Consider the following 27998-nt stretch of genomic DNA (forward strand, 5'->3'; position numbering starts at 1 on the left):
TTCCACTCTCCAGTCCCCTCTCTGCACGCCTAGCACCACCTGGACCCTGGGGAGGGGGTACGTGGAGTAGACAGAGAGGGACCCCCTCGTATTATCCATCCCTCCATGAGGTGGGGTCACCTGTGGCTGACGTCCCTGTGCCTCCCTTCTTTGCAAGCATCCCAGAGCTCCCCGGGGGCAGGGCTGAGCTGTGGGTCTGACTCCTCAGTGGGTATGGGCAGGGGTCTCCTCACCTGAGACCAGGAGCTCCAGGGGGTCGCTTGGGAGTGACAGCAGGTGGGGGGCGGTGCTGTGTGAGCTGTAGCACCTGTAGGTCCCACTGTGGGCTGAGGTCACAGCACGCAGGGTGAAGTTGGCCTGAACGGGTGGAGCCGGGTCCTGCAGACGAAGGTGCTGGGGAGCAGCGAGCGACCCCTCCTTGGACAGATGGAAGGTGTCTGACTGGACCTCAGAGCGACACTGCAGGGTCACGTTCTCTCCCTGGGGCACTGAGGCCCCCAGGTGGGCAGAGAGGGAGGGTTTCCTGTGCATTCCTGGGGGAGAGCATGGGGGTGATGAGTAGAGAGCCCCTCCCCACACCCCGGACCCTGAGCAGGGCGCCTCCCTGTGAGCCCTCCCAGCTCCTCTCAGCCCGTCTGTGTGGGTCTCCTTAATCTCCATGTCTCTCACTCCTGTTTTCATGTTCCCTGCCTAGACCCCTGCCCTACCTGGGCCTCTGCTCCAGGACGCTCTCCCTGGACCCATCACCACCAGGGCTGATCCTGTCCAGCACCCTGAGCAGACAGTAGGGGCCTGGGCCAGGACAGGGGCGCCTCACCCATGATCAGGATGCCCAGTGGGGCACTGGGGGCTGACCACGCATAGGAGAGGTTGTGTCCACTGTAGCATCTGTACTGGCCCCCGTGGGTGCTGGAGAAGGAAATGGCAACCCAATCCAATATTCCTGCCTGGACATTTCCATGGACAGCAGAGCCTGGTCAACTACAGTCCATGGGGTCACAAAGAGTCCAATATAGCTGAGTGACCAACACTTTCACTTAACACTTTCCGTGGGTGCTGTTCACATGGCCCAGGGGGAAGTCGGAGCTCTTCTGCCCTTCTAGACGGAGGGGAGGGCTGAGCCCCTCATCCTTGGTCAGAGCGAATCTGCCAAAGCCGGGCTCTGAGCGACGCCAGAGGGTCAGATTGTCTCCGGGGAGCATGAGCGAGCCAGGCTTGGGGGAGAGGGAGGGCACCCTGTACACTCCTGGGGGGAGGGGCTGTGTCAAAGGGGGACCTCCAGCCCACTGACCCTGGGTGTGGGTTGGGAGAGGAGGGGCCCACCTGAGCCCATACTCTGCTCCTCTGCCCATGAGGAGGCCCCCACACTGGGAGGAACCTGGCCCACCCTCTTACCTGTCACTACCAGGGGCAGGGGGTCTCTCCACTCTGACCTGCCGTTCCTACTCTGATGGGCACACTGACACTGCCCGGTAGTGCTCGAGCTCCTGGACTGATGGAGAAGCTGGCCTTGTTACTGGAGTGCTGTGGGGGCCAAGTAACCAGGGGGCTGGTTGGGTGGAAGCAGGAGGTCTGATGGGAACTCACCTGGTTGTACCTGGCCCCACTGCTCCCAACACAGCCCTGGAAGAGAGTTTCCTGCTAGCAACCATCCTCCACCACACACTGTAGGTGCTCCAGGTCTGGTGTGGGCCCGTGTGTTGCGGTCAGCTCTGGGGCTGAGTGCATCCCCGTTCCCCTGGAACGTCTGTCCCCTTTAAGATTTCTGTGTCCTGGGGTCTTGCAGGACCCAGGCTTGAGGACAGTAAGGGTCTGTGTTGTGGCACTGCCTCTCATGGTCCCCACTCTTCCAGTTGAATTCAGTTGCGGTTGCTCAGTCGTGTCCGACTCTTTGCGACCCCATGGACTGCAGCACGCCAGCTCTCCCTGTCCATCACCAACTCCCGGAGTTTACCCAAACTCATGCCCATTGAGTCAGTGATGCCGTCCAACCATCGCATCCTCTGTCAACCCCTTCTCCTCCTGCCCTCAATCTTTCCCAGCATCAGGGTCTTTTCAAATGAGTCAGCTTTTTGCATCAGGTGGCCAAAATACTGAAGTTTCAGCTTCAGCATCAGTTCTTCCAATGAACACCCAGGACTGATCTCCTTTAGGATGGACTGGTTGGATCACCTTGCAGTCTAAGGGACTCCCAACAGTCTTCTCAAACATCACAGTTCAAAAGCATTAATTCTTCAGCACTCAGCTTTCTTTATAGTCCAACTCTCACATCCATACATGACCACTGGAAAAACCATAGCCTTGACTAGACGAACGTTTGTTGGCAATGTAATATCTCTGCTTTTTGATATGCTATCTAGGTTGGTCATAACTTTCCTTCCAAAGAGTAAGCGTCTTTTAATGTCATGGCTGCAATCACCATCTGCAGTGATTTTGGAGCCCCCAAAATAAAGTCAGCCACTGTTTCCACTGTTTCCTCATCTATTTGCCATGAAGTGATGGGACCTGATGCCATGATCTTAGTTTTCTGAATGTTGAGCTTTAAGCCAACTTCTTCACTCTCTTTCACTTCCATCAAGAGGCTCTTTAGTTCTTCTTCCCTTTCTGCCATAAGGGTGGTGTCATCTGCATATCTGAGGTTATTGATATTTCTCCCAGTAGTCTTGATTCCAGCTTGTACTTCATCCAACCAGCGTTTCTCATGATGTACATGGCACAAAAGTTAAATAAGCAGGGTGACAGTATACAGCCTTGACGTACTCCTTTTCCCATTTGGAACCAAGCTGTTGTTCCATGTCCAGTTCTAACTGTTGCTTCCTGACCTGCATATAGGTTTCTCAAGAGGCAGGTCAGGTGGTCTGGTATTCCTATCTCTTTCAGAATTTTCCACAGTTTATTGCGATCCACACAGTCAAAGGCTTTGGCATTGCCAATAAAGCAGAAATAGATGTTTTTCTAGAACTCTCTTGCTTTTTCCATGATCCAGCAGATGTTGGCAATTTGATCTCTGGTTCCTCTGCCTTTTCTAAATCCAGCTTGAACTTCTGGAAGTTCACAGTTCATGTATTGCTAAAGCCTGGCTTGGAGAATTTTGACCATTACTTTACTAGCATGTGAGATGAGTGCAATTGTGTGGTAGTTTGAGCATTCTTTGGCATTGCCTTTCTTTGAGATTGGAATGAAAACTGACCTTTTCCAGTCCTGTGGCCACTGCTGAGTTTTCCAAATTTGCTGGCATATTGAGTGCAGCACTTTCACAGCATCATCTTTCAGGATTAGAAATAGCTCAACTGGAATTCCATGACCTCCATTAGCTTTGTTCTTAGTGATGCTTCCTAAGGCCCACTTGACTTCACATTCAAGCATGTCTGGCTCTAGGTGAGTGATCACACCTATGTGATTATCTCAGTTGTGAAGATCTCTCTTGTACAGTTCTTCTGTATATTCTTGACACCTCTTCTTAATATCTTCTGCTTCTGTTAGGTCCATACCATTTCTGTCCTTTATTGAACATATCTTTGCATGAAATATTCCCTTGGTAGCTAATTTTCTTTTTTTTTTTTAGCTCTAATTTTCTTAAAGAGATCTCTAGTCCTTCCCATTCTATTGTTTTCCTCTATTTCTTTGCACTGATCACTGAGGAAGGCTTTCTTATTTCAACTTGCTATTCTTTGGAACTCTGCATTCCAATGGGTATGTCTTTCCTTTTCTCCTTTGCTTTTTGCTTCTCTTCTTTTCACAGCTACTTGTAAGGCCTCCTCAGATAGCCATTTTGCTTTTTTGCATTTCTTTTTCTTGGGGATGGTCTTGATCCCTGTCTCCTGTACAATGTCATGAACCTCTGTCCATAGTTGTTCAGGCACTCTATCAGATCTAACCCCTTGAATCTATTTGTCACTTCCACTGTATAATTGTAAGGGATTTGCTTCTCTGGTGGCTCAGAGGTTAAAGTGTCTGCCTGCAATGCAGGAGACCCAGGTTCGATCCCTGGCTCGGGAAGATCCTCTGGAGAAGGAAATGTCAGCCCACTCCAGTACTCTTGCCTGGAGAATCCCATGGATGGAGGAGCCTGGTAGGCTACAGTCCACGGGGTCTCAAAGAGTCGGACACGACTGAGTGACTTCACTTTCACTTTCACTTGATTAAGGTCATACCTGAGTGGTCTAGTGGTTTTCCCTACTTTCTTCTATTTAAGTCTGAATTTGGCAATAAGGAGTTCATGATCTGAGCCACAGTCAGCTCTTAGTCTTGTTTTTGCTGACTGTATAGAGCTCCTCCATCTTTGGCTGCAAAGAATATAATCAATCTGATTTCGGTGTTGACCATCTGGTGAGGTCTATGTGTAGAGTCTTCTCTTGTGTTGTTGGAAGTGGGTGTTTGCTAAGACCAGTGTGTTCTCTCTGCAAAATTCTATTTGCTTTTGCCCTGCTTCATTCTGCACTCCAAGGCCACATTTGCCTGTAAGTCCAGGTATTTCTTGACTTCCTGCTTTAGCATTCCAGTCCCCTATAATGAAAAGGACATCTTTTGGGGGGTGTTAGTTTTAAAAGGTCTTGTAGGTCTTCATATAACTGTTCGAATTCAGCTTCATCAGCGTTACCGGTAGGGGCATAGACTTGGATTACTGTGATATTGAATGGTTTGCCCCAGTCTTTAGATGCCTTAAAAAGCCCACGGACCTGAAAGGACAGACAGACACATGGGGTGTGACAAGGTCCAGCCTCTGTGTTACACGTTGCAAGTTCCTCATCGGTGGCCTCACAGGAAGAAAAACAGCCCCAGCCCCACCCAGGGCCTGACTCCACCTTCCCTGCAGGATGGGGCCCAGCAGACAGCAGGCTCTGGAACTTTCCAGACCATATGTGAGTCTCAGCAGACCCCACACACTCTGCCTACACCTCATGCCAAATCCAAACCAAGACAGTGACAGGAGGCTGAGATGCAAGGCAGGGCCTAGGAGCAGCCCTAATTTGGTTCTAACTCTTTCATTTTCTTTCTTTCTTTCTTTTTGCTGTAAAAAACTTTATTGTTTCCATTTGGTCCAAAGCTTGGGAGAGGGCTCCAGGGTGGTCTACAAGCTGCCTCATGGCTGCAGAGAAGCTTCAGGCAGAAGTTGTGATGCCAGAGGGTCTCCTCAAAGACCACTGGGACGAGATGCGAAATGTCCAGTTTTCCCAACACCACTTACTGAAAATATTGTTTTGTCTCTATTGTATATCCTTGCCTCCTTTGTTGAAGATTTTTTTGACCACAGGTGTGTGGGTTTATTTCTAGACTCACTGTTTTGTCCCAGAAGCATGTCTGTTTTTGTGCCAATACCATGCTGTTTTGATTACTGTAGCTTTGTAGTCTTGCCTCAAGTCCAGGAGGGTTATGCCTCCTGCTTTTTCCTCAGCATTGCTTTGGCAATTTTGAGTCTTTTGTTGTTCCATATAAGTTTTAGCATTATTTGTTCTAGTTCTGTTTTTAAAAATGCCATGGGTAACTGGATAGAGATTGCATTATATCTATAGATTACTTGGGGTTATAAGGCTGTTTTAACTACATTAATTCTTCCAATTCAAGAGTAAGGGATACCTTTCCATTTCTTTGAATCATCTTCAATTTCCTTTATTAATGTTTTCTAGTTCTCAATGTCGTCTTTCACCTCCTTTGTCAGATTTATTCTTACATATTTTATTATTTTTATGCAATTTTTAAAGGGGTTGATTTCTTACTTTCTCTTTCTGATATTTCATTGTTAATGTAAAGAAACACAACAGATTTCTGTATGTTAGTCTTGTATCCTAATACCTCTTTGAATTCATTTATCAGTTCTAGTATTTTTGTTTGGAGTCTTCAGGGTTTTCATGATACATACAGTATCATGTCCTCTGCATATAATGATATATAAGTCCCAGCCATAGCAATTAGATAAGAAAAAGAAATAAAAGATATCCAAATTGGGAAGAGACTTCCAATGCTATGTTGAATAAAAGTGGTGGTCATCTCTGACTTGTTCCAGGATTTAGCGGGAATATTTTCGGGTTTTCACCGTTGAGTATTACATTGGTTGTGGGTTTGTCGTAAATAATTTCTCCCTCTATACCTGCTTTGGAAAGAGTTTTTATCATGGATGGATGTTGAATTTTATCAACTTTTTCTGCATCTGTTGAGACAATCATGTGGGTTTTCTCTTTTGTTGTGGTGGTATATCACATTGATTTGTGCATGTTAAATCATTCTTGTGACCCTGCAATGAATCCAACTTGATCACAGTGTATGATCCTTTTAATGTGTTGTTGGATTCAGCTTGCTAATATTTTGTTGAGGATTTTTGCATCTATATTCATCAATGACAGAAGTGAAGTGAAAGTCACTCAGTCGTGACTGACTCTTTGCAATCCCATGGACTATATAGTCTATATAATTCTCCAGGCCAGAATAGTGCAGTGGGTAGCCTTGGCCTGTAATTTTTCTTTTTTGGTCTTAGCTTTTTCTGGTTTTGGTTTCAAGATGACAGTGGCTTCATAGCATAACTTTGGGGGTGTGTTCTCCTCTTCAACTTCTGAAAGAGTTTAAGAAGTATCAGTATAAATTCTTCTTTGTTTGGTAGAATTCCTCTATGAAGCTATCCAGTTCTGGATGTTGGTTTGCAAGGAGTTTTTATTTGTAATATGATAGATTCTATTTCACTTCTAGTGACCAGCCTTTTCATATTACCCATGTCTGCTTGATTGAGTTTTGGCAGGCTGTATGTCTCTAGAGACTTGTCCAAGTCTTCCAGGTTGTCCAGTTGGTTTTTCTTAATATTCTCTTATGAATTTTTGTATTTCTGTGGTATCAATTGTTATTTCTCTTCTCTCATTTCTTACTTTGTTTATTTGGGTCCCTTGTCACCTTTTGAATTTGATGTGATGGAATACGCTACTATAGTTTTATTTCACTTATTCACCGTCATGCTTGAAAATTGAACTGTGTTACTGTAGCAGTTTAACTTTGTGGATTTTTCTGTCATATAAAATTTTGTCATATATATATATATAAAATCATTCATTTTTGGTGGGACTGATTTCTATAATTTTTTCTAGTGTGAGCAACCCATCTATCCATCCATATGCTCCTGCTCATACACTCCTGGTTATGCAGACATTTTCCTCTAGGTTATACAACTGTGGACCAGCTCTTCCTTTCAGCTGATAATTGTTATTGACTCTCCAAAATGACTGGAGTAATTAGTACACCTCCTAGTGATGTGCCAGGATTCAGCATACTCAGCATTTTCTCCTACAATTGTTTTCTCTTCCCTCATTTTATCTTTCCTTCTCTTATAGATGAACTGGATATTTTGGCATCTGGTTTCATGGAAACTGGGGCAAAACCTAAAGTGGAAATGATCTAACCATGATGTTTAATATAAAGGACACATCTGTACACGTGGGGGTCATCAGTGAGGGCTGGCTGGATCAGACCCACTTCTTTGGGAAAGTCAGTCTGCTCCTTATTTCCCAGCCTGCCTTCAGCACATTCACCTGAGCACCTTCAGGTTGGCCACGAAGAGAGTGTTTACACTGAAGAAACAGACAAAAACCACACATCTGGGCTTTTTACAGAATGGATCTATTGTTAACACCATTTACCAGCACAACACCTTCACTTCAAACAATAAGGTGTTCGTTCACACTGACGGTGTCTGGAGAAATGACACCGGGTGCCATCTGACGAGGAGAGAGGGGCTTGAGGGCTCCAGAGGGGGATTCCGGGAAGAGTTTAGGATCTATCTGTTCCAAATGGGGCCCCACTTCCACCCATTTATTCAGTTACTTAAACGACGTTCTGTTTCTGAGAAGGGATGGAGGTCATTGCGCACGCCAGAGATGGCAGGCGTGAACAATGAGGCTCACGTCCTTCATGAGAGTGGACAGAGCCTGCAGGCGTGAAGCGTGAGGACCCGCCCCTGCCATGTGAGACGCGCCTCGGGCCGCGGGTGAGAAGAGCTGGGAGTCGGGACGTTCTCCCTAGGAGGGAGTGGGCCCCCATGAACAGAGGCTGAGCCCCCCGGGGACGCCTGGGCCTCCTCCTGCCCCACAGAGTGTCTCTCCCCTGGGGTCTCCGCATACAGTGCACCCAGCGTGCTCTGCAGAGGCTCTTCCCGAAGCTCCCAGGCTGGAAGCTCATGTCCCAGGCTCCAGCGCTCCGGGCAGTGTGGGGTCCCATTGCTCAGCTCTGGGCCGCGTCTCGGGCTCCTCCAGGGTCATGCCAAGCCTGGCAGAGCAGGACCCCGAGGAGCAGCATGACGGAGGCTGCGAGGCCCATGCGGGTGAGATTCTGCACCGTGCAGTCTGGGGTGAGGGCACACAGGTCAGCCCGGCCCGTCACCCAGAACCGGGGTGTGCACCCAGGGCACCCGCCTCCCGGGAGAGGACTTGGCCCTGAGCCCAGCCGTGTAACAGACTTGGTCTTACTCACCGCTCTTGGAGTCTGACTTGTTTTGTGGTGGGCTGATACTGTCAGCTGCTCCTGAGAAGCATAAAGTAAGGGGTGTGTGTGAGGAGTTGGGGAGACCCTTCTCTTGGTTCTGTCTTTCCCTGTGGAGCCCCCATCCCCATGCACCCTCATTTTGACTGTCTCAGGCATTTCTGAGGACAGGACTCAGCTCAGATAGGACAGCGTCCGGCCCCTCGCCTGAGGCCACAAGGCCTAAGGGTCCCTAGGGTATGACAGCTCTGGCCACCATGGACCCACCACCCGCTCCCTCACTGACCACTCTGGGGGCCTCCCTCCTGGGAGAAAGGAGCTGATCCTCAGAGCTCCTGGGGGTCAGGACAGGGGCGGCCCTCCCCCAGGCTGGGCCCCAGCATCCCCCTCTGCATGACCCCCACCCTTCATCCACATCTCATTCCCAGGAGCCCCGCGGTTCCCCGGGACACCAGCTGATCCAGGGCCTGTCTGCTTGCTCCCTTGGGGGCTGCGGGCTCTGCCAGCCCCTCTCCTGTGCTTGCTCTCTGGGCGAGGGGCCACGAGGACTGGAGACCAGAGGAGGGTGGGGACCGGGGGCTCTGGCCTTGAGTCCTGTGGTCGGCCCCGGGGCCTGTGTGGCTCTGCTCCATCACCAGGAGCGGGTCTGGACGCCCGGGATGAGGGCGAGGACGGGCAGGGAACGGGGGCCTCTGGCTCTTTCCAGCCCGTTCAGAGTTGATCCCCGCCTTCTGTGACCCCCCACCCCACACAGCCCAGAGCTCCCATGGGGCAGGGCCCTGGCCTGACCTGGAGGACGCGGAGGACCAGGGCTGGGCCTCACCTGAGACCAGGAGCTCCAGGGGGTCGCTGGGGAGCGACAGCAGGTGGGGGGCGGTGCTGTGTGAGCTGTAGCACCTGTAGGTCCCACTGTGGGCTGAGGTCACAGCACGCAGGGTGAAGTTGGCCTGAACGGGTGGAGCCGGGTCCTGCAGACGAAGGTGCTGGGGAGCAGCAAGCCACCCCTCCTTGGACAGATGGAAGGTGTCTGCCTGGACCTCAGAGCGACACTGCAGGGTCACGTTCTCTCCCTGGGGCACTGAGGCCCCCGGGCGGGCGGAGAAGGAGGGTTTCCTGTGCATTCCTGGGGGGGGGTGGAGCACGGGGGTGATGAGTAGAGAGCCCCTCCCCACACCCCGGACCCTGAGCAGGGGGCCTCCCTGTGAGCCCTCCCAGCTCCTCTCAGCCCGTCTGTGTGGGCCTCCTTAATCTCCATGCCTCTCACTCCTGTTTTCACGTTGCCCCCCAGACCCCTGCCCCACCTGAGCCTCTGCTCCAGGACCCTCTCCCCGGACCCATCACCACCAGGGCCGACCCTGGTCCAGCACCCTGAGCAGACAGTCGGGACCTGGGCCAGGACAGGGGCGCCTCACCCGCAATCAGGATGTCCAGGGGGGCGCTGGGGGCCGACCATGCGTAGGAGAGGTTGTGTCCACTGTAGCATCTGTACCGGCCCCCGTGGGCACGGCTCACGCGGCCCAGGGGGAAGTCGGGGCTCTGCTGCCCTTCTAGACGGAGGGGAGGGCTGAGCCCCTCGTCCTTGGTCAGAGCGAAGCTGCCAGAGCCGGCCTCTGAGTGACACTGGAGGGTCAGGTTGTCTCCGGGGAGCACGAGCGAGCCGGGCTGGGCAGAGAGAGAGGGCGCCCTGGACAGGCCTGCACATGGGGCACAGAGGCACGTGGCTGCACGCCCTCCCTGCTCCCGGGGCTGCAGAGAGAGCTCGCCCTGCTCCCTCCCGAGGCTCCCACCTGCGTCCTGCCCCAGGAGCCCAGTGTCCCTGCCCCCGCCTCCCCCAGGGCTCCTGGTCACAGGCTTAGGTCAGGGGTCTGTCTAGGAAATAGAGGGGCTTGGGGCCTCACCTGTGACCTGGAGATGCAGAGGGTCACTGGGGCGCGACCACAGATAGGGCTGGGAGTTGGGAGCATCATAGCATCTGTAGGTCCCCCCGTTGGAGGCGTTCACGGGGCCCACAAAGAACACAGCCTGTTCCCGCCCCTGGTTCCCATAGTTCCTCAGTGTTCTGTATCGGAGCAGCTCAGCGCCTCCCTCCTTCAGCAGGTGCAGCGTGCTCCCTGCATTCTGTGAACTGCACGTGAGGGACACGTTGCCTCCTGCGGCCACCACAGGGCTGGGCTGGGCAGACAGGAAGGGTGCCGTGTACACTCCTGGGGGCGAGGGGCTGTATTAAAGGGGGACCTCCAGCCCAGTGACCCCGGGTGTGAGCTGGGAGGGCAGGGCCTCCTGAGCCCACACTCTGTTTCTCTGCCCGTGAGGAGGCTCCCGCGGTGGAAGGGACCCAGAGGGACCTGCCCCACCCTCTTACCTGTCACCACCAGGGGCAGGGGGTCACTCGTCACTGACCAGCCGTGCCTGGTGTGATAGGCACACTGATACTGCCCGGCTGCACTTGAGCTCGAGGATGCAAAGTGGAACCTGGCCTTGTTCCTGGAGCCCTGTGGGGCGTAAGCGTCCCAGTATACAGAGCTCCTCTCCTTATACAGACGGTAGACATCTGCCAGCGGAGACCCTTGACACCAGATGGTCACCGGGCTCCCCTGGGCGACCATGGTGCCTGGGTCAGCCTGGATGGAGGGTTTGGGGAGAACCTCTGGAAAGGAATCAGACCCAAAGAGTCAGGGTGCCTTCTCCCCCAGGTTCCCCAGCTGTCACCCAGGCCCCTCCCATATAGGCCACCCGCGGCCCCGGCCCGCTGTGCTCCCCAGGGACCAGGGGTGGTGGGTGGAAGCAGGGGCTCTGGGGGCTCACCTGCTTGTCCCTGGTCCCTCTGGCCCCAGCACAGCCCTGGAAGAGAGTTCCCTGTGAGCACCCAGCCCCACCACACGTCCTGGACACTCCAGGTCTGCTCTGCGCCCTGAGGGCTGGGGTCAGATCCGAGCTGAGGACAGTCCCCTCTCCCCCAAGAAAGTGTGTCACCACCGAGCCTCCTGCATCCTGGGGCCCCTCAGGGACCAGATGTGGGAGGAGAGGGGTTCCCACCCCTCCCTTCCCAGAAGCTCACCGAGGCAGAGAAGGGCGGTGAAGGTCAGGGTCGTGGTGCTGCCTCTCATGGTTCCCAGCAGAGCAGGTGACTTCAGAGACCTCAGAGCCCGCAGGACGGACAGACACACTGGGCGTGGAGGTCCAGGCTCGGTGGGGCGCATCTCGGGTTCCTTCCAGAAAGAGGAAGAGCCCCACCCTGCTCACTCTGCTCGCCCTGCCCAGTGGAGCCCAGCAGACAGCAGGCTCAGGAGCCTTCCAGACCATGTGGGAGTCTCACCAGACCCCACCCCAAAACCCAGAGAGTAACATGGTCCCTGGACAGGACGCTGAGATGCAGGGCGGGGCCTAGCTCAACATTGGTTCCATTTTTTTTTTTTTTTGAAAAGGCTTTATTGTTTCCCTTTGGTCCAAGGCTTGGAAGATGGTTCCATAGTGGTGAACAAGCTGCCTCTTGGTTGCAGAGAGAAGCTTCCTGGCAGATGCCCTGACCCCAAAGGGGCTTCTCAAAGGCCGCTGGTCTCCAGAGACTCCTAGCAGTGCTTTGGAGGCTGAACCTTTGCAAGAGAAAGCCGTCCAGCCCTGTGGGGGACCAGCTGTGGGGCTGGTGGGGCTGGTCAGGTGGGCTCCCACCGTCATGATGAGTTTCACCCTCTTGTCCAGGACGTGGCTGCAAGAATTCACGGAGGTGGAGTCAGTTGGTGAAGGACCCGGGGCCTGTGGATCCATGAAGGCTGGGCTCAGGTTCTTCTCCACGAGCAGGGTGGCCCCATGGCGTCCGAGGTCTGACCCCCTTGTCCCGCCTTGGACGGAGGTCCTAGAAGAGCACGCAGTCACAGCGCAGGATCTGCAGGTTCCATGGAGCTCGGTGCTCCCTCGCCTTGGTCCCCCATTTCTCCCTCTATTCTCAGGGAGATGGCCCACCCTCCAGAGCCGCGTGGTCCTAGTGGTCAGAGAAGCCCAGAGAGAGGTTGGGGCAGGAGGCGGAGGCTGCACGTGGACCAGGTGTCCGGGGCGCCTCCACCTGTGGGAACAATTCTCAGGACTATGGGAGCTCACAGGTAGCAGAGACAAGGAGCCAAGCTCTGCAAATGGCGTTGGCTGGGTCCCGGAGGCCAAGGACAGCTGGCTGGTTCCAAGGTTCCCACTGGAAAAAAGGTTGGAGGGTAGTCGCAGGCTGGAGGAAGGGGCGTCCCTGCGCCTGTTCTGTCCAAGCACCGTGGAAGGAGAGACACATTCACAGTGCTGCCCAGCGCACTGCTTTGATTCCAATTCTGACTCTGCTTTTCATGGAAACGGTGTGACCTTGAGTCACTTCCCTTTTCTGAGACTGAAAATGCAAAGTTCCTCCCTCCCTCCCTCCCTTCCTGTCTTCCTTCTTTCCACCCTCCAGGCCGTCAGCCAGTGTTTACTGAGCAGTTACTATATCCAGACATGAGATTCTTTGGTGAAAGTGACCAGTTCCTTCCCTGGACTCGGGGGGTTCTGATGATGATAACCAACAGTGTGCACATTTAGACAGTGAATACGGTGGCTCTGGTTTTGGTCAGTTGTAGAGAAGGGGAACCACAGGCAGCGAGACCCAGTAACTGGTGGAGGTCCAGGAAGCTAGTGATGGCAAGTGGGGGCTTCCTGGAGAAGGAGAGACCCAGACTGCTAGCGGGAGCACAGGAGTGGCGAGGGGCCGGGAAGGAGGAGTGGGTTTCCCTAAGAAGTGGAGCCATCCAGATGCTGCACCCTGGTCACACAGGGCCTCATGCTCCCTGCAAGTGTGCCAGGATTATACCCCTGAGGCAGCAGGCTCATTTTCAGGGAAGGGAGGTGTGAACACACAGCTGTTACTGAGACGGTCACCATTGTAGGGACTGGACTCTGGGAGGATGGTGATGGTGACAGATGGTGATACAGCACCAGTACCAAGTCGACCGGCAAGGGATGAGAGGGTCGGTCTCTAAGAGGCTTATGGGGGTTTTCTCATGCAAGCCATCCACAAACCCTACAACAAAACATATGCACAGTTAAATGGGATGAGTCAGGAAGACTTGCTTGTCATTATATAGCTTAGAAGAAGTCTTGTTGGAAATCAGCTGGTCATGTGTATGGGTTTATATGTCGGCATTCCAAGCATCCGTGTGTCTCTTCTCAAGCCAGCACCACTCTGTTTTGGTTCCTGGAACTTTGTAGCAAGTGTTGAAATCAGAAAGGGTGTGGTTTCCAACTTTGTTCTTATTTTTCAAGATGGCTTGGCTGCTGTGGGTCTTTCTCAATGACCTTGACCTCAGGAGAAATGACTTTTCTTTTTTCTGCAGAAATACCCTTTGGGATTCAGATAGGGATTGAATTAATTCTGCAGGATGCCTTGAGAGTATTGTCCTCTTTACAACATTAATCTTCCACCCTACCATCCTGGAGTGTCTTCCCATCAATCCAGCTCTTTTCAGATGTTCCTCATCAGATGAAAAACCTATAGTGTGTAATTATTGCACCTCCTTCGATAAAGTCATTCCTGTGTATATTTCTCTTTCAGAGGCTGTTAATTTTCACCTAAATGAGTATGTTGAAATCTGCAGCCTCACTTCCTGGGGATGCGGCTTTTGGGAAATGGGGTCTTTGCGGCATCATCACGTTGAGATCATACTGCAGGGGGGCGTCCTCATGTGATATTTTAGGTGCTCCAATCCAATGAATTGAAGAGGCCCACAGAGAGGCCTGCCAGAGTCAACAGAGAGACACCAGGAGCTGCAGCCACGTAGAGTGGAGGAGAATGAGGAGAGGTTCTGCCCCAAACCAGGGGGTGCCTTGGCCAACAGACCCTGGAAAGAGGCAAGTCAGGACTGTCCCCTAGGACCGCCAAGGGACACCCTCATGGTGGGCTTCTCCTGAACTGTGATCGAATCCTCCCAGATTGTGGCAATGTCCCCCTGGCCCTCAGACACTAGCGCAAGGTGGAAGAATACTGTGCTGGCAAGACAGGGCTCTGAGGTCAGCAGACTGGGCTCCTTCCTGGACCTGCCCCACTCTGCGGCTCTGAGCCTGCTGCCTGTTCTCCGAACCTCAGCAGCAGAAAGCCTCAAGTGAACACTTGGGTGACTGTAGTCATGTCTTCCTGAAGCTTACAAGGGGGACCAGATTGTCCCCCGCCTTGAACACTCCACACAACTGCAGGTCACTTTGGCGTCTGGAGGAGATCACACATTGCCGTGGGGCATTTCCCCGGGGATCCTGGGAGACTCAGCAACACGACCCGGTCCTGGTCCCTACAGTACTTCTAGGGGACATGGTTTGATGGGATCTGTGGTGGTGGGGGGGGGGGGGGACACGGGCCCCTGTCCAGCCTGAGGACAGAAGCAGAGAGTGGGGGAATGGGCTCGGGGGCCCTGCCCTGTTCACTCTACCTCCAGTGACACTTTCTGTTGGGGTGCTGGCAGTGCCAGTGCTTCAGGGACCGGGGCAGCTGTCCTGTTCAGGGGGCTCGGGGTGCCTGGTGCTGCTGGAGCTCAGAGCGCCCCTCCTTCCCAGGCCTGAGTCATCACCTGCTCTGCTGCACCACATGTCGTCCGAGGCCCCATCTCCCCCCGGGCAGTGGCTCATCATCTGGCTGGACTCAGTGATGCCGATTGGGCAGCTGAGGCCATGGTGTGTGGAAACATGCTGAGAGTGTGTGGAGTGTTTGCCGTGACTGATGGGCGGCCACTTCGCTGTGAATCGGCCTCTACGCAGGGGTTGGCTTTCCCCAGCGTGCTTCAGCCCCGCCTCACTCAGGGGTGAGAAGCTAGGGAGGGTGATGGAGCAAAGGGATGCTCCCCAGTAAGGAGCCGCAGACAGGAGTCAGTACCTGTGGGTCAGAAGGGGCAGGACCATGTTCCAGCAGCCCCTGAGCTTCCCTCTGACAGCGCCCCCGCCCCTCCCCAGTGTGTGAGGACCAGGAGGTCACGTGGGAGCTTTCCATCCTCTAGTCCTAAGATTTGGCAAAGTTCTGCCTCCCCAAGTAACACGTCTTGTCTCCTTTTGCCCGTGTGAAGTTGCTTCAGTCGTGTCTGACTCTTTGCAACCCTATGGCCCATAATGGGCCAGGCCTCGCTGTCCATGGGATTTTCCAGACAAGAGTACTGGAGTGCTGGTTGCCACACCCTCATCCGTCACCCTGAATTTTATGCAATGGAGATCCTCGTGCACACACTTACAGCTTTTCTTCACTCACTGACTAACATGCCTGAAAGCTGGTCTGTATTACTGTGGTAGTTCGACTTTTCTCTCACACAGAAGTCTGTTGCAGGGCTTCCCTGGCAGAAGGTGGTTAAGAATCCACCTTCCAATGCAGGCAATGTGGATTCCATCCCTGGTCAGGGAACTAAGATCCCACATGCCGAGGGGCAATTTAAACCCGTGTGCTGTGACTACTGAAGCTCGCGCTCCCTGGAGCCTGCCCACCACAACTAGGGTCTGCAGTGAAAGATGCCACATGAGGCAACAAGATCTCACAACTGCAACTGGAACCTGACACAGCCAAATAGATCAATAAAGTACTTTAAAAATTAAATTTTAAAGTCCATGGCATGTCTACACCAAAGCGTTCCTGTTTGAGAGTTGTTTTCCGAGACCTGTCTGATACGAGCGGCCCTCTGTCCTTGCTCTCCTGCGTGTGTACAGGTAGTTATGCACAATTTCCCCCTCGGTTACATAACTCTGGGTGGGGGCTGTGTGTCTCTCCCTGTTAGCTGACGGTTGTTATTTCCTCCCCAAATTACTGAGGCGATTTGCACTCCAAGCTGTGAGGTATTGGAGCCAAAGTGCTCTGTTTTCTCCCTCAATTGGTACTTGCACTGTTTTCTCTTTCCCTCTCGTCTGAATGGACTAAGGTTTTGGCATCTGAATTCGAAGAAAGTGGGGCTTAAAACTGACATGGAAATGATCTAACCATGCTGTGTAATGCAAAGGACACATCTGTGCGCCTGGGGCCATCGGTGGGGGCTGGCTGGACCAGACTCCCTCCTGTGGGAAAGCCAGCCTGCTCCTTCCTTCCCACCCGGGCTTCAGCGCGTTCACCCAGGCTCCTTGAGGTTGGCCACGGAGAGCGTTTGCACCAAAGGAGACACACAGTTCGCACACCTGGGCTCCTTATAAAATGTTGTATTCCTTAGCCGTTTACCAGCACAGCACCTTCAAACGTCAGGGCGTCCCCTCGCAGCGACGGTGTCTGCAGAGACGACACTGGGTGTCATCTGACGAGGAGAGCAGGGCAAGAGGGGTCCGGGGGGCTCAGGGAAGAGTTCTGGGTCCATCTGTTCCCAGTGGGGCCCACTTTCACCCATTTATTCAGTTATTTAAACGACATTCTGTTTCTGAGAAGGGATGGAGGTCATTGCTCACACCGGAGATGGTGGGCATTAAAAACGAGGCTCACGTCCTTCACGAGAGTGGACAGAGCCTGCAGGCGTGCAGGGTGAGGACCCGCCCCTGCCATGTGGGATGTGCCTGGGGCAGCGGGTGAGCAGAGATAGGAGTCGGGGCGTCCTCCCTGGGAGGGAGGGGCCCCGGTGAGCAGAGGCCGAGCCCCCAGACCCCCTCCTCCCGCCCCGCGGCGCGTCTCTCCCCCCGGGGTCAGAGGCTCTTCCCGAAGCTCCGGGGCTGGAAGCTCGCATCCCAGGCTGCAGTGCTCCAGGTGGTGCCGGGTCCCCGTGCTCAGCTCCGGGCCGCGTCTCTGGCTCCTCTGCGGTCATGCCGAGCCTGGCAGAGCAGGACCCCGAGGAGCAGCAGGACGGAGGCTGCGAGGCCCATGCGGGTGAGATTCTGCACGGTGTAGTCTGGGGTGAGGGTGCACAGGTCAGCCCGGCCCCGTCATCCGGAACCGAGGAGTGAGCCCAGGGCACCCGCCTCCCAGGAGAGGATGTGGCCCCAAGCCCAGCCCCTGCCGGGGACGGTGTACTCATTCACACTCGAGGGTCTGACTGCAGTGATGGGGGAGGGTGTCAGCGGGGCCTGAGGGTCCTGAAAGGAGGCTGTGGGTGGGCCGCGTCCTCCTCGGGAGCCTCCCAGGGCCTCGTATCTTACTGTCTCAGATGTTCCTGCTCAGGACCCTGAGCTGCCGGAGCTCAGAAAGCACAGGGTGGACCCGCCCCTGAGTGGTGGTCTGAGGGGTCCTGGGGTGGGACCCAACCATGGCTCCTAGGGACCCACCACCGCCCCCCCACAGGCGCTCGCTCAGCCCCCTGCGTCTGCCGGCTTGACTCTGCCTGGGGGAGGGGGCGATCCCTGCAGCCTCCAGGGGCAGGATGGGGTGGGACGGGCCTGCTCCTCCGCAGACTAACCCCCCCCCATCCAGCAGCCTCAGGCCCCTGTAGCCTGTGGTTCCCCCGCCATCTCTGCCCGACTCCCCAAGCCCTTGATCTGAGGGGCCTTGTCCTCCCAGAGAATATCAAAGCGCCTTGGGGTGGGCTGTCTCCCCTGAGCACAGAGCCCCAAGACTCCCCAGGTTCGGATCTGGGTTTGTGGCTGAGAGAATGGGTCCTGGGAATGAGCCCAGGAAGGGGTGCGCCGGGCTGACCCGGGGTCCCCACCTCACCCCCCTCTGCCCTGCGCCTCTGGCCTCCCCAAGACCCTCCCACTGCCCACCTGCTTCTCAGGGACCCCAGTGCGGGAGGAAGGGGTGGGGGGGCGGGCTCCAAAGCCCCTCCCTCAGAGGGCTCCTCCCTCAGCACCCCCTCCTCCACGACCACCCTGCGCTCCCAGGGCACAGAGCCCCGAGCTGCTGAGTCAGAAGGACAGACGGGGCCTCACCTGAGACCACGAGGGCCAGGGGCTCACTGGGCTGGGACAGCAGGTAGGGGTCTGTGCTGAGTGAGCGGTAGCACCTGTAGGTGCCCCCGTGGGCTGAGGTCACAGGGCTCAAGGAGAACTCGGCCTGGTACTGCCCGTCTTGGTCCTGGGAGCGCAGACGCAGGGGGCGATGGGCTGCCCCCTCCTTGGACAGAAGGAAAGTGTCCGTCCTGTCTCTTGACTGACACAGCAGGGTCACGGTCTCCCCCGGGGCCACCGAGGGGCCGGGCTGCACGGAGAGGGAGGGGCTGTCTCCGAGCCGTCCTGCAGAGGGGAAGGGGGTGCGGGCGCCGGGCGGGTTCTGAGCGAGACTCCGCGGGCCTCTCTGGCCCCTCAGCGCTGTCTCTGTCTCTCCGAGTCTCTCCCCTCCCCCACCCTGTCTGTCTGTCCCTCCCTGGGACCCCTCCCCCTGGTCCCAGCATCACCCCTGGGGCTCCCCGGTGGGGCCTGTGCAGAGTCTGGTCCCCGACTGACCCGCTGGCCCCTCACCTGCCACCAGCAGCTCCAGGGGCTCGCTGGGGGCCGACCACTCAGAGGAGAGGCCGTGTCCACCGTAGCATCTGTACCGGCCCCCGTGGACGGTGCCCACAGGGCCCAGGGGGAAGTCGGCCTGAGAGAGCCCTGCCTGGAGCCTCCGGGCAGGGCGCTGGGGGAGGTCCTGTCCCCCCTCCTTGGACAGAGTGAATCTGGCGTAGCCGACGTCAGAGCGACACTGGAGGGTCAGGTTCTGTCCAGAGGTGACGATGGGGTCCTGCGGAGTCAGGAGGGAGGGCTTCCCAGACAGCCCTGGGGAGAGACACGCGCTGGGTTGTAGGGACCACTTCCCCCGTGGAGGTCCCTCTCCCCTCCCGGCCCCAGGCCCCGCCGTCTCTCAGTCTGTGTGTCTGCCCTGTGAGCCCCACGCTCCTCTCCCCACCCTCTCACAGCGGCTCCCCTGGGAGCAGAGACCCCAGTACGTTGTCTTGTCTGCTCAAATGTGTGGGGTCAGGACGGGACTTCCTCACCTGGGACCAGGAGCTCCAGGGGGTTGCTGGGGGCTGACCACACCCGGGGGGTGTCCCTGTTAAAGCCGTAGCATCTGAACGTCCACCCGTGTCCGGGGGTCACGGGGCCCACGGGGAACAGGGCCTGGGTCTGCCCGTCGGGGCGTCGCTCTCCATCCAGGGTCCAAGAGGCCTCGTCATCTCCTTCCTTGGTCAGAAGGAATCTGTTAAATCCATGATAGGAGGCACACTGGAGGGTCACGTTCCCTCCCGAGGTCACCACAGGGCTCGGCAGGGCTGAGAGGCTGGGTTTGCTGTAGGGTCCTAGGAGAGAAGGAGGCAGCTGGTTCCCTGGGGCTCCCCCCTCACCCCCCAGGGCTGGGCTGGGAGAGAGACAGGCCCTGAGAGCAGACCCCCTCCCAAGAGCAGAGCCCGAGGCCCCGAGTGTCCCTCACCTGTCACCACCAGCTTCAGGCGGTCACTGGGCTCTGACCAGCCAGTGGCGGTTTTGTAGTAGCAGCGATAGCTCCCTGTATGGTCCTGTCCCATGTAGTAGATGGAAAACTTGGCCTTGTCCCCGGGCTCCAGGGGTTTCTGTCTGTCCCAGGGGACTGAGGTTCCCTCTTTATCCAGATGGAACTCCTGGGCCCCCGGGGTCCCCTGACACCAGATGGTCACGGGGCTCCCCCAGGGCACCAGAGAGCCCGGCTCAGCCCAGATGGTGGGTTTGGGGAGGGTCCCTGGAAGGAAATCAGAGGCGGGCTCACCAGGCGTCCCCCCACACACAGGCCTCGGCTCTCAGCCCAGACCTCCCAGACCCCCCCTCCGTGAGCCCTGAGCTGCCCTCCCCCTGCCCGAGGCCTGGGGGACACCCTTGTCCCCACAAGAGGAAGGAGCTGGGCCCTGGGACAGACTCACCGGCCTGCACCTGGGTCCTCAGGCCCACACTCAGCCCTGGAAGAGAGCGCCCTGTGAGAGGTGGGCCCTCAGCCCTGAGTAGCGCCTCTCCTCCCCGGGAGCCTCTTTGGCCCTGGGGTCCCCTGACGGAGCAGGCTGGCTGGGGGGGTCCCTCCAGAGCAGGGCTCCCCCCGCCCCTCCCATCTCACCGAGGCAGAGCAGGGCGGGGAGCGCGGGGGCCATGGCGTCTCCTCCCTGCGGTCCAGGCTGTGAGGATGGAGGAGACCTGGGTGCCCTCCGGACAGACAGACCACAGGGCGTGTCCTCTCCGGGGCTGGTGCTTCCTGTCACAAGGTCGTCAGGTCAGCAGCCCCACAGGAAGGGAACCAACCCTCCCTGGAACCAAGCCCTGGTTTCTGTAGGCTGAGGCTGGAGCGGGCAGTGGGTTCGGCAGACATTTCAGACCACTTCTGGGGCCTCCCGTGACTCTAAGCTGCCGTAAGTCTTCTGGATCTGATGGCCTTTCTCCCCCCAAGCCTCTGCACCTATTTCTCAGTGTTGGCCATGTGCCTGGCTTAGAGATACATCTCTGGGCACAACAGATTCAGACGCTGAGCTTGCAGAGTTCCGACTGGCAAACAAACAGCGACAGCCACCGAAATCCCCTCGGATACTCAGTGTGTTTGCTTCCTCTGGCTGCAGAGCAGCTGCTGGAAGTCACCGCGTTAAACCGACACAGTAATTACCTTCTGTTCTGGAGGTCAGAAGTCCAAACTGGAAACCCCAGCATTAAAACCGCGGTGTTGTCAGGCTGCGTTCCTCCCTATCTCTCTGGGGAAATCTCTCCCCTCACCTTCTCAAGCTTCTACAAACCCTTCCCATCTTCAAAGCCGGCAGTCACAGCTCTCCAGCGTCTGCTTTCAAGTCACATGTGCTCTGGCTGTGTCTTCCCTGCCTCCTTGTTTCACTCATAAAGACCTTGGTGGTGACCCCTGTTCCCCGGATAATCCAGGTCTGTCTCCCCACCTCCACCACTGAGAAGGCGTGTTAGGGGATCTGAAAGGGAAATTCAAGACTCATCCTCAAGTAACTGAATGATGATAATGGACCTATGACTCGCTCTCCTTCCGCGTGGAGGGGGGCTGAGCAGGGTGACGGGTGCTGAAATCACAGCAACTCTCCTGCCCGCCCCGGACTGAGCAGAGGACAGCAGAGCTTGGGAGGCCACGCTGACCACGAGGATGCCTTGGGCAGGTGCCCGTCACCCCCAGCATGTGTTTCAATGCTGAAATGTTCACCAGAAGCAGAGCAGCTCTTCCCCTACAGGTCAGTCTCCAAGGCCATCCCACAGAAGATGTAAGAATCCTTTTTGCTCAGCGAACAATTTCCGCCCGTCATAAACCCAGACGTGTGCTCCAGGCATGGTCCAAATCAGGAGATGAAAGCCCGATGCCAGGCTTAGGGTTGGACAGTCAGAAGATCAGCAGCTCCTGCCCAAGGTCTGAGCCCCTCCTGGTCTTGAACGGCTCGTGTTCATCTCTAGTCTCCGGCTCAGGGCCGCCTGTCTGGACTCAGTGAAGTTTCCATCAGTCTCACGACCAGAGACCCGGGGCTCCTCCCCTCACAGGGGTGATGAGAGCGGTGCCTGGCCGCTGGGGAAGGGGGAGCCGCCGAGAAAGGAGGTGCACACAGCACCGGAGCCAGACCGCTCTGGTCAGATGCGGGCTGTGCACGGGGGCGGAGTGCCAGCCAAGCCCGCTGTCCTTGCTTCTGCTTATCGGTGATTGCGGGCAAACTCGGCATGCCCCGGGCTTCCCCAGAGTGAAGCTGTGGTTTGCCCTTTGTGATCAGTCACTGCGGTATGGGGAGATATTGATGCTCTGAGAGTGTGAACATACCACGTTCCCCGTTAAACATTCACTTAATAATTTTAGCAGCTACTGAGAAGGCAATGGCAACCCACTCCAGTACTCTTGCCTGGAAAATCCCATGGACAGAGGAGCCTGGTGGGCTGCAGTCCATGGGGTCACTAAGAGTCGGGCACGACTGAGCGACTTCACTTTCACTTTTCACTTTCATGCATTGGAGAAGGAAATGGCAACCCACTCCAGTGTTCTTGCCTGGAGAATCTCAGGGACGGCGGAGCCTGGTGGGCTACCATCTATGAGGTCGTACAGAGTCGGACACGACTGAAGCGACTTAGCAGCAGCAGCAGACCTGGAGCTGTAGCCATGTGTTGCCCTCTCCCAGAAGCGTCCGTTTGCATGTAAACCACACTGTGTGTAATACCCCACTGCTTTGAATGCCTGCGGAATACGGCTGGTTCTTTCCTTTCTTTTCCCAGAGTAAGGAGATGCACCTAGGCTTTCTTACTGCCTCATGACTCAGAGGCTCTGTGGTGTATGTGCTATTTTTTTTAATTTTTAAAAAATTTAATGTAAACCGTTTTTAAAGTCTTTGTTGAATTTGTTGCAACATTGTTTCTTTTTCTGTCTGGGCTTTTTGCCAGTTGGGCATATGGGATCTTAACTCCTCAACAAAGGATGGAACCCGGGGCACGGGAAGGTGAAGTCTAACCACTCAGCCAGCAGAGGAGTGCCAGTGTGGTGTGCTTTCACTTCTGGTTGAGCTCATCCCCTCTGCCTGCATACTGCTTCTCTCTGGGTGTTTCCTAGTTGTTATTTTTCCATATAAAGATTAGTATCAATTTGTCTAGTTTTTGAAAAACTGCTTGTCGGTGCATTTTGAGGACTGGGGCTCATTTACAAATTAGCTGAAGAAGAACTGCCATATTTGTCATGTCCAAGGATGCTGTCCACGGGTCTGACTTTTGTGCCACCCAGGAATGTTTGAAAGACAGACACTCACACGGGCTCCGTTCTGCTCAGTCTGTATCACATTCATCCCGTGGCAGTTTCCTCTGCTGCTGTTTTTGTTGTTCCTACTCAGGGGAAGCTGGGATTTCTTTGTGGATCTGAAAGTGGTTGGTTCATAGAAATTAATTCTGTAGTGACTACAAGTGTGACTTCTCGATGGCTTAGTGACTCTCACCACGCGTCTCAAGGACTCTCCAGTCTGCTTCCCTCTGCTCCCCGAGCACCACGCACCACTCAGCCCCCCTCCCCCTCCCCTCCCCCTCCCCTCTCCCTACCCCCTCCTCCCCCTCTCCCCTCCCAGCCCCCCTCCCCCTTCCCTTCCCCTCCCCCCTCCCCCCCTCCGTCTTCCCCTGGTGGCCCAGCTCCCCGGGGTCCTCACGTGCAGGTTCTCCCTGGTGTCCGCGGTCTTGCAAGAACCGTCTCATCCCGCCTCTCCCACTCTGTTTGCCCCTCAATGTCCCCGTCAGAGAAGAACACGTAGAATTCATGTGAGGACAGGGCCTGCACTGCCAAAATTTCGGTGAAAACAAGCAAACAAAAACAGCTGGTGATGGGCCTGAGTCTTCTAATATTCCACCTTTTTTGTTGTTGTTTGTTTTGGCAGGGAGGGGACAACTGGCCTGGTTTCCTGGCACCTAGAGGAGAGTGAAAATTCCGTGTAAATGCAAGAGTTGTAAAGATATGTCTAATTTGGGGAGCCTGTAACAGTACAAATAAGAATCTAAAAGTGTGAAACTGTCATGAAAACAACAGGAATGAGCTCTTTCTCTGTGGCCAGGATTCGGGGTGTTTCCTTCAGGGCCGATGGAACCAGATGACGCCCCGACAGGCAGCCCTTTGGTTACCGCCCGTCTTCCCGTTGGCCTTCCGGGGCAGGGGCCTGGGCCGCTCCCAGCGCGTTAAGCCTCGGGGCTAGACTTTCAGCAGTTCCGACTGGTACGGCCTGAAGTGACCTAGAGTTGTGGTCTGATCTAGGAGGTTAGTAACCATCGCTCTGCTCTGTTCTCCTCAAAGGGTGAGAAGACCGTCTGACCTTGGAACTGAAACGCTGGCTGGGAGGGAAAAGAGGAAGCAGGGATTGAAAGAGGAATTGTCTTCTGGTCCAGAAGGCAAAGACGCAGAGGCTTTCAGAAAGGGTGAAATCAAGTTCACAGACTGGATTCAATCCGTTGAACAGAGATTTTCAAGCATGTGTTTTTAGCCTCTGGTTCAGATTCCTGTGGTGACCTGCTCTTTCATTTTCGATGTGGTTGATGGCTCTGTAGGTGTCAGAACCACTTTCAGCCCTGACCTTGAAGAATGTAGCCATCCCTGGGACAATTCCAAGCAGTGGGGAACAGAAGCCCATGAGTACATTGCCACGTGTCACCACCCTTGGAGGGAAGGCCCTGCAGGGCATTCTCTACACTCTCCGAGGTCCTGGTGGGTCCCGTGCCATCACCTCCTGCACGGACCTCAGGCTTCTCTACCAGGGATTCCTTTCCGTCACACTCTCCCTGCCCCATTCTGCCTTCTTGCTTCTCAGATAAACCACCTACACTTCCATCCTCATCTTAGGCCGTGACTCCAGGGTAACTCACAGTAATTCGGACACTGGAAAATGCCATGAGGGGTTTTGGGTTTGCTTTTTTCCAGTGACATCATCTCTTTTCTGACTGCTCGAGATCACCCACCTTAACCGCTCCTTGACTACTTGGACTTGCCCATTTGTTCATCCATTCATCATTCAGGAGTCTTATTTCACTAAAGAAATATTTAAGCATGTCAACCCGTGGCCATCCCAGGAAATGAGGAGATAAAATTGACCAAAACCCATGTATTCCCTGCCCTCAGGGAAGGTCTGGTGTCATAGAAAAACTTAATGAACAAAACAATTACACAGATAAGTGTTTCTAGCAAGATCTGTCATAACCAGACTCAACCTGAGTCTGGATGAAGCAGACATAGTATTAACTCATCATAGATAGAAACATGATAGGTAGATAAATAGGTCGATTGATTGAGAAGTAGCTGGATGATACATAGACAGATACTTAGATATACAGGTAGTTACATAGACACATAGGTAAATAGCTACATGGATGAAATGAAGTCGCTCAGTCGTGTCCGACTCTTTGTGATCCCATGGACTGCAGTCTGCCAGGCTTCTCTGTCCAAGGGATTTTCCAGGCAAGAATACTGGAGTGTGTTGCCATTTCCTTCTCCAGGGGATCTTCCTGATTGGTGGAGAAACTTCCCTGCACTGCTTCTGGTCCTAACAGGCTGACAGTACACAAAGTGCTCATTTCCTCACTCAAACACTTAGATTTCCCAGCGCAAAAGGAGAAAGAAAACCCTCCTGTCAACGTCACGTTGTTCCATCAGGAGGCGCCCAGGCAGGCTCTCGGTCCAGCCTCCCTCACGCCCTCCAGGGTAGGTGCACACCTCAACTGTGAAGCTTGGTCTCTGCCAGCCCCCACCCACCCCACACCCCTTATCCTGTGACCCTGGGCTGGCTGCACTCTCCACACTCACCCTGCCTCCCAGCTGGCTCAGATCACTTCTAAACGGAAAGCCTTCAGTCTACAGGTGTGGGTGCACTAAGGAAACAATTCCGCTGGTCCAACACGGGTGGGCGGGGCTTCTTGGACCTGCGAGTGTGCAGAGAACCGACGGGTCTGGGACGGTGGCTGGATTCTTGCCTGCACCCCACGGGGCTCACAGGACACGGGCCCTATGATGAGGCAGGAGTGGTCTGGGCGCCCCCCCACCCCGAGTCCTACCTTCACGACACCCAGGGGAGGGGCCGGCCTTGTGAGGAGGAGACTGGGGAGGGGGCTCCGACATGGAGGGAGGGAGAGACCTGGGGTTTCTCAGAGTCACAGCCCCAGAGAGGGGCTGGTTGAGCCCAGGGCACCAAAGCCAGGCTCACAGAGCTGGGTGTTCAGGAAGGGACCTCCTCAGGATGCTGGGGTCAGCAAGGCGAGGTCTGATAGAGATGAAGGGCAGCGGTGTCCTGTCTGAGGGGTCAGTCTGTCCAAGCGCTCAGACCTGTGGCTGCTCCCAAGCCTTGCTGCATTCAAGCCCGCGAGGCCCTCAGCCCCAGGTTGCTTCTGTTCAAGGAGAAGACAGCCAGGCTGTTGGTGTCTGAAATCCTTCCCAGCATCAAGGTCCTCGTGCCTTAGGCGTCTTGACCCAAGCCCCTACATCTGCCCAGACCCCCACCTCGTGCCCCCAGCCCAGCTCACCAGCTCCTTCAAGAAACAGGAAGTGCAGAGCCCCGAGCTCTGTGCCAAAAGGGAACCCAGGAAAGGGGCAGTGTGGCTGCCACCGAGGGCCCCCAGCGGGCTGCAGGAAGCCAGGCTCTGTGGTCAGTCACTCTCCTCTGAAAAGCACTTCCCTTTCTGCATGAAAACAGCCATCCTCCTCATTTCCTCCCACAAATCAGGATGAGATCAGATCGGCCACACACCCTGTGTTGAAACTCACCCATGTGCAGACACTCAGACAAGGCAACCCTGCCCACCGTTTACTGCCGACCAGACCTGTCACTCATTTTTAACCATGTCACCCCAGGTAGGAAAGTCAGTGGAGGGGGGGGAGGGGCATTATTGGCAGAGGGCAGGGCCCAGTGGAACCTGCCACAAACCTATGAGTGTTGTCATGGAAGGAGCATGCATGCAAGGGTGCTGTGGACGGATTTTTTTTTTTAATTATTTTTTTTAAATTTTAAAATCTTCAATTCTTACATGCGTTCCCAAACATGAACCCCCCTCCCACCTCCCTCCCCACAACATCTCTCTGGGTCATCCCCATGCACCAGCCCCAAGCATGCTGCACCCTACGTCAGACATGGACTGGCGATTCAATTCTTACATGACAGTATACATGTTAGAATTCCCATTCTCCCAAATCATCCCACCCTCTCCCTCTCCCTCTGAGTCCAAAAGTCTGGTATACACATCTGTGTCTTTTTTCCTGTCTTGCATACAGGGTCGTCATTGCCATCTTTCTAAATTCCATATATATGTGTTAGTATACTGTATTGGTGTTTTTCTTTCTGGCTTACTTCACTCTGTATAATTGGCTCCAGTTTCACCCATCTCATCAGAACTGATTCAAATGAATTCTTTTTAACGGCTGAGTAATACTCCATTGTGTATATGTACCACAGCTTTCTTATCCATTCATCTGCTGATGGACATCTAGGTTGTTTCCATGTCCTGGCTATTGTAAACAGTGCTGGATGGATTTTTAAGTGACAAAGCAGTAAACGTGGCCTCTCAATTATTCTTCTTGTTGGGAAAGAAAACAATGATACATACGTTCAAGAAAGTGCAACGCATGCATGCTAAGTCGCTTCAGTCCGACTCTTTGTGGCCCCATGGACTGTAGCCTGCCAGGCTCCTCTGGTGAGAATCTCCAGGGATTCTCCTCCATGGGATTCTCCAGGCAAGAATGCTGGAGTGGGTGGCCATTTCCTTCTCCAGGGGATCTTCCCGGCCCAGGGACTGAACCTGCATCGGCAGGCAAGTTCTTACCACTAGCGCCACCTGGGAAGCCAAAAAAAAAGGGGGGGGATAAATAATAACAAGAGTTTGTGTTTGTCTAGCTCTTTCTCCACCCACCGCCCCACCCCCACCCCACCCCCCAACCCCCGGCCCGCCGCCTTTTTTGGCTGAATGCTGTTACCTTTGCTCTGCGGTCTGGTTCGGATTCAGATTCAGGAAGCGACCCAACCTCACTGTCACGCACATTCTTCCCCCAGACCGCCTGAGCAGGTTCTGTGCTCACCAGCTCTGAGAGTCCAGACAACATGGTTGCTTATTCAACAAGCCCTGTTAGAACATGTGTTTTTGTTGCTGTTGTCCAGTCGCTAAGTCATGTGCGACTCTTTTCAACCCCATGGACTGTAGCCTGCCGGGCTCCTCCATCCATGGGATTCTCCAGGCAA

General features: G+C 54.9%; 2 protein-coding genes and 1 non-coding gene across 3 annotated transcripts; 1 reads left to right on the top strand and 2 right to left on the bottom strand.

Annotated features, from left to right (window-relative positions):
• TRNAC-GCA lies at window positions 3928–3999 on the top strand. Its single transcript has one exon. It is a non-coding gene; the product is annotated as a tRNA-Cys (tRNA).
• LOC106503943 (leukocyte immunoglobulin-like receptor subfamily A member 6) lies at window positions 7580–12740 on the bottom strand. Its single transcript, XM_018063121.1, has 8 exons — window positions 11516–12740; window positions 11263–11298; window positions 10820–11104; window positions 10356–10661; window positions 9870–10151; window positions 9281–9580; window positions 8449–8499; window positions 7580–8321 (listed from the first exon to the last, which is right to left on the bottom strand). Exons 1-8 carry the CDS (start codon window positions 11655–11657, stop codon window positions 8200–8202), a joined length of 1524 nt encoding a protein of 507 aa, XP_017918610.1. The 5' UTR covers window positions 11658–12740; the 3' UTR covers window positions 7580–8199.
• Window positions 16611–20828, bottom strand: LOC102171241 (leukocyte immunoglobulin-like receptor subfamily A member 6). Its single transcript, XM_018063122.1, has 7 exons — window positions 20399–20828; window positions 20211–20246; window positions 19748–20032; window positions 19314–19616; window positions 18799–19095; window positions 18271–18573; window positions 16611–17297 (listed from the first exon to the last, which is right to left on the bottom strand). The coding sequence occupies exons 1-7, from the start codon at window positions 20430–20432 to the stop codon at window positions 17176–17178; spliced, it is 1380 nt and encodes a 459-aa protein (XP_017918611.1). The 5' UTR covers window positions 20433–20828; the 3' UTR covers window positions 16611–17175.

The sequence above is a fragment of the Capra hircus genome, chromosome 18 (assembly GCF_001704415.2).
Source record: "Capra hircus breed San Clemente chromosome 18, ASM170441v1, whole genome shotgun sequence".
Lineage (NCBI taxonomy): Eukaryota > Metazoa > Chordata > Mammalia > Artiodactyla > Bovidae > Capra > Capra hircus.

Excerpts from the sequence above, each read along its gene's own strand:
- LOC106503943 (XM_018063121.1), bottom strand. The coding sequence starts at position 11,657 with ATGCGCCCCACCGAGCCTGGACCTCCACGCCCAGTGTGTCTGTCCGTC. Across the intron at positions 11,299-11,515 it reads CACCGCCCTTCTCTGCCTCG|GGCTGTGCTGGGGCCAGAGG; the intron begins GTGAGCTTCTGG and ends ACTCTCTTCCAG. Across the intron at positions 11,105-11,262 it reads GAGGGACCAGGGACAAGCAG|AGGTTCTCCCCAAACCCTCC; the intron begins GTGAGCCCCCAG and ends ATTCCTTTCCAG.
- LOC102171241 (XM_018063122.1), bottom strand. The coding sequence starts at position 20,432 with ATGGCCCCCGCGCTCCCCGCCCTGCTCTGCCTCG. Across the intron at positions 20,247-20,398 it reads CCCCGCCCTGCTCTGCCTCG|GGCTGAGTGTGGGCCTGAGG; the intron begins GTGAGATGGGAG and ends GCTCTCTTCCAG. Across the intron at positions 17,298-18,270 it reads CCTGGCCCTCGTGGTCTCAG|ACTACACCGTGCAGAATCTC; the intron begins GTGAGGCCCCGT and ends CCCTCACCCCAG.